General features: G+C 38.9%; 1 protein-coding gene across 1 annotated transcript; it reads left to right on the top strand.

Moving 5' to 3' along the window:
* Nucleotides 1-1,937: 1,937 nt before the first annotated feature.
* Nucleotides 1,938-11,285, top strand: LOC145445773 (uncharacterized). Its single transcript, XM_080323911.1, has 5 exons — nucleotides 1,938-2,119; nucleotides 4,990-5,135; nucleotides 7,613-7,648; nucleotides 10,851-11,009; nucleotides 11,085-11,285. The coding sequence occupies exons 2-5, from the start codon at nucleotides 5,024-5,026 to the stop codon at nucleotides 11,171-11,173; spliced, it is 396 nt and encodes a 131-aa protein (XP_080180037.1). The 5' UTR covers nucleotides 1,938-2,119; nucleotides 4,990-5,023; the 3' UTR covers nucleotides 11,174-11,285.
* The last annotated feature ends 233 nt before the right edge of the window (nucleotides 11,286-11,518 follow it).

The following is an 11,518-nucleotide window of genomic DNA, read 5'->3' as shown; positions in this document are numbered from 1 at the left end:
TCCGCTAGAGCTGGAACCAGTGCGGGAATTTTTATGTAGAAACGGTAAGCATGGACGGTGCATTTATACATTGTTAGTACATGATATATAAAATTCTAAATTCTAACAAACTGTGACTTATAAGCACCGTTATTTGTTTCAAGACAATAACCAATAATATGCGGAATATATTAAGAGTCTGATTTGAAAGACGGATTCATTCAAGTATCCTCTGCACTGATATACCATCAGCGTCTAAAGCACACGGGTTCTATCCAGAAGTGGACAAGCTATTCAGAGTTGAAACTCAAAAGAAAACACACAAATGACACTGTGACTTTCTACCCAGTTATCAGTAGAGCTAGCGATTCCGCAGACATCCAAAAACTTCTTCAAGTGGTGACAGAAAATGGTGATTCCATCAGTACTTAAGTAAATCTTTTAGGAATTAGATTCGGTCGACGGAAGTCACACATTTCGATTACTGGGAGGTGGCCACATTCGAAGTTGAAGAGTAAATATTCGTGGTCAACGTCTGATGACACTACCATTAGCTGCAATTTTCGTGGTTCAATTCAGTTGCCACGATTAAACTTGCTATTTGTTACAACAATTCCACTCATACACTGATGCACATTTATCCTAAACTACATTTTACTAACTATAGGAAAATATCAAGAAGTTTTGTTTGAACGCTGTAGAAGTGGTAGCATAGTCCCACAAGTTGTACTAGGCAAAACCTACTAGAGTGTCCCTCCCATAGTAACTAGGTCAGTGGTTATAAACCGGTGTTCCATGGAACACTAGGGGTTTCTTCAGACAATGTCAGGCGTTCCCTGGAAGTTAATAGACAAACTCAACTACAATATATGATTTGTGATGATACGCTCGTCTTGGCCATCACGGGTAATTAGGGCCGATCGGCAGTCGAATTGTGACAGTGCTACGTTGTGTGGACCCCGACCTGCTGGAACAACAATTCTATCTCCAATATTTTTACACTCATTTGTAATTAAGCAGTTAAAATCACGCTTTTGTGTCTCTACCGAAAAATACCATGGCATTTTCCAAGGCGAAGCTTCGCATGTCTGACCCGGAATTTGATTAGGAACATCAGAAGTCATGCGTATTTGCAACAAATAGTCATCATCATGTTTTCGTATTGTGTGAAAATTTAATTTCAATGGTGTTGTTCAGTTAACACCCCGTGGATGCACAGGTCATTTTACGCCTCAGTAATCTATAGTCATGTATCAAATAAGACTTGTGAAAAAGTTTGGTATATTTTTGTTTTTTATGATTCAGCTGAGATTTGGTCATCCTCCACGGCTCGCAGATTACCGTGAGTGTTCCACGGCTTAAGACAGGCTGAGAACCACTGACCTAGTCACTGACCACCCATAATTATCGCTCTTGGATGGTTCCGAATTAAACAAAAAACACTGCAATTTTGCTCGCAGCATATTGCATTTAGCAAAAACAGCATTCTGGCCAATCTTGCTCAGCTGAATGTGTTGAAGCCGGTACCGGGTGCATGCGGCCCGGAGCGTTGTTACGTGGACCCCAACCACAAACTGATAAACCCCAGCTGGCCAATCTCGCCCAGCTCAGATTTAATGTAAGCTGGAAGGTATGAACAAAAACTATGACTTCGAAATTGACAGAATATCAATAATATTCAAATATGTTTGTGAACTTTTAATCTCAATCCAAACTCTAACCCTATTACAACCCTACCAACCCATTTGAACTGACATGTTCAACAGTGACATGTACTATTTGTGCGTGCTATTGATTCGCTTGCTCTTTCTGAACACGGACCAAGTTAGATATATATGAATAGTATTCAATATCAATTACTTTTATTAATGCGTAACAAAGTTCCTGATGGTAAAGTGCTTACAAAGTCCTATTACACATGCTCTGCTCACTGGAAATGAAAAAAATGTAGCAAAGGAATAGCTATTTCGGACTGTAAAGCAGGACCATCGGATAATCATGAATAATTCGTTAAGAACAAATAACGAAACAATATTAATTTTCTAGTTAACTTGACTTGTTTGGAAACGGAGTTAGAATGCCTCGACGGACAAAAATGTTATCCAGCAAGTGATTTTTGCAACGGATTCACAGACTGCAGGTACTTACGACATATTCATGCATCCGAGAAATGGATTCAAAAGAAATTCATCTGGTTTCGTCACCGCTTCCACCATTTCTTCACTCTAGCAACATGACCAGCATGTGCGGAGTAAAGAAGTCGTATGATACATCCACAATGATTTATTGAATACTAAAAATTCATCATCAATAGTTCTTTTCTATATATTGTGACATGCTGTCAACTTCAAGGTAGTCTGATTTGTAAATTGATCGAAACTAGGAGCTGCAAGGATAGGGAGCATTAGCAAATATTTATGTACCTGTACATGAATATCATCAATAATACCACTCATTGGATTGTCATGGGGGTTGGGGGGTCGAATGACATTGCATGCTGTGTATAGTGATGTAATATTGAATGCGCTGACCGAAAGGCATGATATTTCATCATAATCACTGTAATTTATGATAGATTCGACCAGTGGCGGCTCGTGACAATATCGGGTAATGGGGCAAGGCGTGCATGCGATTTTAATTGTCTAAATGACGTCACAATAATGTATTCAGACGTGAAAATGTGACTTCATGGTGGTCACACACAGTTTGTATATAGACGTTAGGCATGGTTAACAAGGCTTACGTATTTCAAATTATTCGACAGATGTCATCAGAAGCTGAAAAAAGTCTTGCCGTACTAGATTCATCTTGACGGATCGAACCATCGATACGATCCGAAAGCTGTATGCCAATTGCTTGTTAGGCTGGCTTACTGAGCAATTCAAAAATCTACCAAATATTGAATAACATAATATTATGGATATGAAAGTAATCAGGAAGGTGCAGAGAAATGCTGCCGCCCCTTGAGATTTTTTGTTTGGGAAACTTTGCCCCTATTTAGGCTCCTTTCGCCCGATTCAATGATTGTTCCGTGACGTAACCTTGTGCCCCTTCTATTTTAAAGTCTTGTTACGCCCATGGGGTAGGCTATTGCGTATTACTTACGTAAATTTTGACTGAAATTTAGGTTATTCCAGTATTCCCAGTTCTAAATACCGTAAACCTGCATGACTGTGGTTATACTCTGATGCCTTCCGGAATAGGCCCGAGTTATTTTTGTTAATGTACGTAGGCTATGTAGCGTACGTATCGTCGTCCTTGCACAAGTACATTGTACAATTGTGCCTTTGACGTGGCATGAAATAAATTATATACCAATTTCTTGGCAACTTCACAATGTACCGTATTTTTGCCACACACTTGAGATATATCGGTAACAGTATGGTAGTCAGGGTGAAATTTCAGCCAAAGCACGAGTAGCCTATCTAAGCATACGATAATTGTGAATTACAATATGATTCCGCGGTCATAGCTATTATTCATTTAATGTCGATGTAACATACGAACTAATACAAAGAATGCTTATTAGGGCTGTTCAAAAACATCTCTTTTTCCGGATTCCAGCCATTCACTTATTAAATTGTCAGGTTACCCTAAAACTGCTGCACACCAAATTTGGTTCGATTCTAACTAGTATAGGACTCCGCAGATCCAATTAAAATTTTCAATTTATTAGGTAAAATTGAAAAAAAAATCAAATTTTCCCGCCAACCCCATCACATTGTTGAGCGATGAATAAGCCGAGAATTATCAACGAAAAACTCACATAACTCCGCTTCTACTGGCCGGAATTGAGTCAAATTTGTTTGCATCGTCTTTGAAGACAGCTCAACAATTTCATGGGGTTGGCAGAAAAATTTGAAATTGTTTTAAAATATTTCCAATAAATTAAAAATTTTAATTGGATCTGCGGAGTCCTATACTTGTTAGAATTGAATCGAATTTGGTGTGCAGCGTTTTTTAGGGTAACCTGATAATTTAATAAGTGAATTGCTGGAATCCAAAAAATAAAAGTTATTTTTGAGCAGCCCTAATGCTTATTTGTCACTGACGCTATACGCGTAGGCGAATTTACTTGATCGAACCGGGTTAAATCTATGAAAACTAAACAATGCAACATTGCAACAATGTAAATAGCCTAAGCCTACCCAAGAAGCCTTAAAGACACGGACAACAATAAAGCGGGCAAAAACACGCATTTCGGCGGATAATTCAACCAAAATCTCTAGAGACCAATACCCGCTGTTAGTAAAATCTGTTTGCGATACATGACATATCAGTACACAGTCAACTTTGGATGCGAAATTACTACCCTAAACGTTAAGTAGCAACCCTGAAACTTGGAGCAGTGTTAAATACCACCATCAAGACGTAACAGATCAAGTTTTAAGAATTATCATGTTGCGAAACACCGTCAAAATCGACTTATACCAGCAAAGGTCGACTCAATGCATAGAACGGTTACAGTGTTCAGGTATATATACCATTGTTACATCACATTGGCAGGGCGACTCGCCAAGTGGCCCCGGTTGCTCGGTAATTTGACGAATAGGACAGTTATTCACCGTATCTTTATTGAAGTGGCTTCGAGAGAACAGACTGTGAAAGCTTTTTATGAGCGCTACCGGGCAAGCCCTGGCTAGGCATTTACAAACCGAAAACACAGAAGATAATTCGATTTTCGTACAGACTTCGCTACATATGGGCATTTACAAGCGAAAGCACAAAAGAATGCGATTTTCACGGTGATTCTGGTATATATTGATTGCTGAGCGTCTATAAATTGTACATCATTGTTATTGAATAGAATATTAGGCCGGATAATGCCCCAGTAGCCCTGTAGGGCGAGCCGCCACTGCATTCGACATGTTTGTCGGAGGTTTCGGTCGATTCCGGGTGATTATGAATGTGCCAAGACAAGCCTGCATGGTGTATAGGCTACCTGTACGGAGGAAAATCCCCTGTGTCCGTTTTGACCACATGGTATTTAATCGAAATAAATATTTGAAGCGACGGGAGCGACGAAATACCGGCATCCTCAGATATGGAAATGGGTTATCGAGCGTGCTTTGGTGAATATTCCGAATTCTATGGCGTTGGAAGATGCAGATTGCCAAAGAAATACATCTGTGACGGAGCACCGATATGTAGTGAAGGTTACGCCTCTATAAGCTGTATAAATCAACGCAGAAATCATCTCGAGACCCAATACCGAACGATTTAGTGAACCACTGGTGAAACCGTATCGTTGGCCAGCTTCTGATAAGCGGTTGGTGAGATGTCTTGCTTACAACGACATTTAAGTCACGTCTGAACAAGTTTGGCACACAAGTTGCTGAGATTTTGAATTGACATGATCTGGGAAACCAACGACGGTCATTTCTGGCAAAGGTTTCATCCCAGCCGATCTGTTTTGAGTTGACTTTGAAATTCCTGTGTCTCATAATCCCGCACACCCCTGCACTGGAAATATCTTTATACAGAATTTAGCCGCTAGTGTGTGCCAGAGATCCTTAACTTTTGTTGGTCCAAGGATTTGGAACTCCTTATCAATAGAGCACAGAGGTTTGTCATTTGCATCATTCTGTCGGAATTTTAAGTCTCAGCTCATTTCTACATATTGAGACCTGAGAGTAAAATCTGGTATTTATTCTAAACTAGTGTCACAGTTTTTTTTCTACTACCACTGTTTTGAGTTTGCGTTTGTTTAATCCTTTGTTGAAGTGTTACTGACCGACAGTTGCATGATTTAAATGTTCTAACGTTACGCCTTGACTACAGCTGACTTGAAGACTACACATCTTGATGTGGTCATATCGCTGTGTTTGTCTTTTTTACATATTTGTGTGAACAATCATCGTACGAATAAAGAATCTGTCTGTCTAAAATATCCCAACGGTCTCATTCCGTCCTCTCCTGCGAAACCCCTGTGAGTGGAATACTATCCTGAATCCAAACATAATTACGTAAGGTCGGCATATCATCATGATTGAAGCCATATTGTAATAACGACTTGACTGCGTGTTCCGTTTATTCGCTATTGTACCCAACACAATGACCTCGGATACGACCCAGCTAACCACGGGAGATCGCGCCTAGCGCGAATAAATTTTATTTTCGCAAGAAATTGAACAAATACTACATAGGCCCTACCTATTAACTGATGTCTCTGTTGCCGGCAGGTGACAATACCATTTGATTGTCTAATGAGGAAATTTGTAGAATATGCAGTACAATTCCTAAACATTCGACATTATGGCTCTAGCAAAATCACAGTTTCTTCGAAAGCAATCGAAGAATCAATATTATGTCAGGGATCTCTAACATACCTTCGTATTACAGAAACTTCTATAGAATCACGTACAGCACGTGTAATACATACGAAATATTTTCTATTGTGTTTCCATTTTCCACGCGACCTACTAATCGCTACAGTTACCCGTATTAATATTGGGCGTAATATTCACTACTCAATCTGAGGGAGCAGATTTCTAATTAGGTTGTGATTTCTGATGTCTCATTTGAAGTTGCAAACATATGTCCTAAGTAATTTGATTATGATTTTGCAGGCTCACCGGCGCGTAACGTTTGTTTTTAAATTTCACCGGCCCCGCAAACTAAAAAGGTTGAGAACCAATGGGTATGAGTTACATCACCAGCTTTCAGCAACTTGAGTTAAGACTTGATTGTTAGCAAATGTTTATATCATGGTCCTCCCTTTATTTTCAGCTTGTGTATCAATCATCTGAAACTTATGAAAGACTACTCCAAGTCGATTGATACCTTCCTATCTATTTTATTCCATTGCAATCTTGTTGTTTATTTGAAAATAGGATGATATTATGAAAACGACGAGACCACAATTTACAGTATTAAGCCACCCAACACTGCCTGCTCAGGTGCTCAGAGATAGTGATGATATTTAGTATTGAGATATGTTTTTATTTAACCAGTTAATCGAAGCATGAATTATTATAGAGGTCACCGCTACGACAGATTTAGAATTGAACTTCCATTATGTTTCGTTATTACTGTGACCTCAACTCATACCCAAATCAAAACATTGGTCGAGACACATACTTCGAGTCGTTTAGGAAAAAATAAAATTTGCATTGCAGTAATTGTTACAAATGTCAGTGTGTAATGATGGTAATTAGGGCTATGTTCATACGTCGTGTCATTCGAATCGTTATTACGAAATTAATATGATGATTGTTGAAAGAATGACACGAGAAAGTCAATTTTACTTCATGTTCCCGCATGTCGCTACACCCGTTTCCGAGTCACGTTATTGGTTGTGTGATATTATTAATTCGTAAATATTAATTCACGATGGCTGGTGCTAGACAAAGTTACTGTAAAAGATACGATAAGTGGTATTTCGTAAATGAGACAAGCCTATACAAATGCGTCGCAGCAACAACATTTTGGAATAAACCTAACTTTCATTTCCTATTAGGTTTATTTAAATAACTCCAGGTCAGCAAAAGTAAAATATTTAAACGATGTTTATCCGCGCTCATCGGCACTACGTTTGTTATCCGCACTGCATTTCTTTATCCGCACAAGTGCGTACCATCCCACAGGTTGAAAAGTGCTGGACAGATTATCAAGTCATGTTTCATCTTCACAGGAATAGACGAATGCTTATGTGGAGAGAAAGACGAAGGTAACAAATAATGCATAATTCATGTTTTTTTATAACGACATATCTGCTTTCATTTATTTATAAATGATAGGTGAAATAGGTATGCTATGCGATAAAATTGTCGAGCAGTAAATAGTGAATCTGCCGTGCAGAATATCATGTAGAACCTCTATGTCCGTTGGCATTAAACAAGAAGTCATGATCCGTTATGCAGCCGAATCATCTCAAGACTGGCCTACCTCCTTTCAATATCTTTATTTGGCTCGGAAGCAGTTACCTTTGAAAAAAGTCGAAGGGAGCAATATTTGTTCTTCTCCCTATCTTGGTTCTCACTAATGATTTCCTTAATCTAAATGATAGCTTGATATTACGGTGGTTCCTAATTAAATATATTATACATGAATTTTTACGGAGTTCCATCGCCATTAAATTCTCTTCATTAAACTTATGTCGTAATTTATATCAGGTCACTATACCATTATATTAATATAGTGCTATTCAACGGCTCAATCATGGTTATGGCTGATAATTGGTGGCTTTACTATGCATAGGCAGCGCAATTTAGGAGTAATTTTTATTTACAACATGTATACCATCGATATGACAATCTAATAGTAAATTCCCCATAGTGCGATCCCAAGCGATAATGTATGCGGTTGGTCGATGTATTATGAACAAAATTGATTTGATGACAACCTCGCTCCATGTTTTAGCGGAGGGTACACAATTTCGTCATGCTTCGCGCGAGACTTAAATGGAATATTAATCTGTTTTCATGAAGTCCCCGTCATTATATTTTATATAACGGTTGCGTGATTCATGTTTGCACTTTCGCATAAATTCGCCCATGTGAGGGTTTAATCACAGTAAATATCAAGTCCAGCAACTGGTTTGAAATTAGTGATCCACAATATTTCAGTATATCTCCTAATCGCACCGAGCTTTAGTGTAGTATCTTATACAATTTATCTGTATCGCTCATATCGTCGGCGATCAACTAGGGGCCTTTTTATACGAGGGGTGGCGCAATGTAGCCTTATTTCTAAAAGGAGACACTGCACTCCAAGCAAAAAGTGTGTATAATAACTGATTGGTTTTACGGAACATGGACACAGTTTTTAACACTTACCAGTACATTCATATTTTTATTGACCATAGGACCGTTTCGCATGTCTCTTATCAAGAGCAACCTACACGATATATCATCGGTTCTCAACCTGCATGGGCTCCACGAAACCTCTAAATTGGCAAAGTGATTGATTACCTAATTTTCATTATTCTTTAATTAGGAAAAGCACGAGACAGTTGCCCTTCATAATTTCTAAAACTTTAGGACTCGCATCATTAATGTGGTCGTCTGAGATGAATTATCCGACTGCGCGAACTCATTTTACTTGTTAAATTACCAATAGCCTGCCGATGCAAACATATTGCTGTTTAGAGATGTTTTGTTGGGGTTTGTTGAAAAATGAAATGCTGTATTTGGATTTGGAGTTGTCAGTCACAGCAAATTAGTACACAGTCGTTTGAAATATAAATTCCTGATTTTTCTTTTCTAAATCTGTACCAATAAAGAAATTGAAACCTCCCCATGCAATCCATTTTATCTTATGATAAAACCACTAATTAACTTCAAGATGAAATGCTAGATAGAAATGACTAGGTGGAACGTGATATGTTCATTAAAGACACACACCGAAAGCTGTCGTCGAAAGCGTTATGCATTAATCTTACATTCGCCACCAACATATCTTTTTGGAAATGGATTTTCGGCACTTGTTCATATCCAATCGAAGACACGGATTTTCAAGACAACAAATACAGCTGCAAAATTCGTTTCGAAATAATAAAAATCTACAGAATTTCTACAAATAGTTTGATGTTATTTTCAAGAAAAGTCATTTTGTGGCTGTTTATCACAAACCTAGAATCAATATTTGCGCGGGACAGATGACGGTTGCACGATAATTGAGCTAATTTTGAACGAAAACCTGCGGGGGTCCACGGGGACCACGGGGGTCCGTGGCGGTCCAAAAGGGGTCCACGAAGACAAAAAGGTCGAGAACCACTGCGATAAAGGATAAAGAACAGAGTTACATAATAATGAGCATTTTTAAATAGCATGAACGGTAATTCAACTATCGAAACAATGCAGCGTAGATGCTAGCAACAAGCAACTTGAAAAAGTCGTGCGCGCCTGAGGGGCAGCATCTAAGCGACGGCTGCTAGTGGGAAGCTGAGGAATATACAAATATTCCTTTTTTGCGAAAAAGAACTGAGTTTGTTTGTTTGTTTTATTCACAACATTAGCGCTTATCGCCTATATGGTTATTTGCGCCCAGCACATGAATTGCATTAATACAAGGTCTTTTGCGTTCTTGCTTCGTTTTTCTGGTCTTTAGCTGCCATCTTTCCTGAGTTCGGCTCTCTCTTCTTCTGGGCTTTTCGAGGCGCTGTATTTACAGCGGGATCGGCGATGAGGAGCCCAGATAAACCTCCGACACATAGAAACATGGCAGAGCCGAGGATCGAACCATCGATGTCGTGGCTGCAGTGTTTAACCAACTGCGCCACTCGCTTCCCAAGGACTGAATTGTTTAGTTTGATAAATTTGGATCCAAAAACCGTTAAATGGAATGTAAATATACTCTTGGATAGTACTCAAAACATATCGTCAGAATAGTTCAGGGCGCGAGGGGGGTTGTCAATCAAATGCTGGTCAATGGATGAATTACACGCTAAGACTTGGCTATATGATGTAAATGTGGTGGCATGTGTGTATTTACACCCGAGGAGCCGAAAAGGGTGGTACACGACAACAGATCGTTACTCAGAGTTTCAGAGAATAAGTTTCAACTTATTTGAGTAGTCGCAAAGACAGCAAATTATACTACTGATTGATGTAGTTTTTAGCTACTTCGAAATGGCGTATACTTCTAGTATTTGTGTAAGATTGTCAGTCGCTACTTCTACTTGTAATCGTTTAGCTTTCTTAACTATTTTGACCACCTATCTGTAATTGGGACGTTAAATACAATTGGTAGATTGCTTTCTGCCGTTTTTGAAAACTTAGATTTCGGCAAAGTATGCCTCGAAAATCTAAGAAGGCTTTCCGCAGGAGACGGGTCCTCCAGTTTAAGTACCATTATACAAGACGGACACAAATATATATCGCGCTTATCTGTTTTCTATTCGAACTTCTAATTTAATATGATATTCTAAGATCATCTTGACGCGGCATGCTTCCGTTGCATTGGACATCCCAATATAATCATCCCCACAACCAGGTTGTGTGACGGATCGTTTGATTGCCCGAATTTGACTGACGAATGCCTTTGTCAATCGATTGAGCGTCCCGAAATATGTGAAAGACATGAATGGGGTAAGTAATTAGTTACCCCTTAAGCGTGGAACGAACTAGTCCCTTTTATTACCCGAATATATATAAAAATGATAGACGGAGAAAGTCGCTTTCTTCACTGCAAGAAATCGAACGATTCAAAGCAAATTGAAGTCGATCGAAATCAAGTGTGCGATAAAAAGTAAGCAAGTTATCTCGAAATACTGTTATATAGTCAGATTACCAGTCATGAGAAACTTTTAATTCATCCGTAATATGCCGAAATCCGATGTCAATGCTAGTCTGTATACACCAAAGCACTATCATTCGGTATATGCCGTGAGCTGAAGCATTCGTGTAACTTCCAAATCATGTTCAATAGCTCACTGATCGCGTTAGTGTATAATGTTCTTGAAGACTGGTGACTTCATTCCTAATGGGAGTGGAAATATCGCACGTCCTTGGGTGTTGCATAGATAGCCTTTCATTTCGGTTATAATTGTTAAAAATGGAGATTCGCAATCAAAACCGTTCCAAAATATCAACTGTAC

This window comes from Botryllus schlosseri, chromosome 1 (assembly GCF_051294905.1).
Source record: "Botryllus schlosseri isolate E-star chromosome 1, Bs_hap1, whole genome shotgun sequence".
In the NCBI taxonomy this organism is placed as follows: Eukaryota; Metazoa; Chordata; class Ascidiacea; order Stolidobranchia; family Styelidae; genus Botryllus; species Botryllus schlosseri.
Note: the sequence above shows the minus strand (reverse complement) of the source record. Positions and strands in the feature narration are given on the sequence as shown.

Coding starts and splice junctions, on each gene's coding strand:
- LOC145445773 (XM_080323911.1), top strand. CDS start 5,024: ATGGAAATGGGTTATCGAGCGTGCTTTGGTGAATATTCCGAATTCTAT. Junction 5,136..7,612: donor AGCACCGATATGTAGTGAAG/GTTACGCCTCTA, acceptor TCATCTTCACAG/GAATAGACGAATGCTTATGT. Junction 7,649..10,850: donor ATGTGGAGAGAAAGACGAAG/GTAACAAATAAT, acceptor TGATATTCTAAG/ATCATCTTGACGCGGCATGC.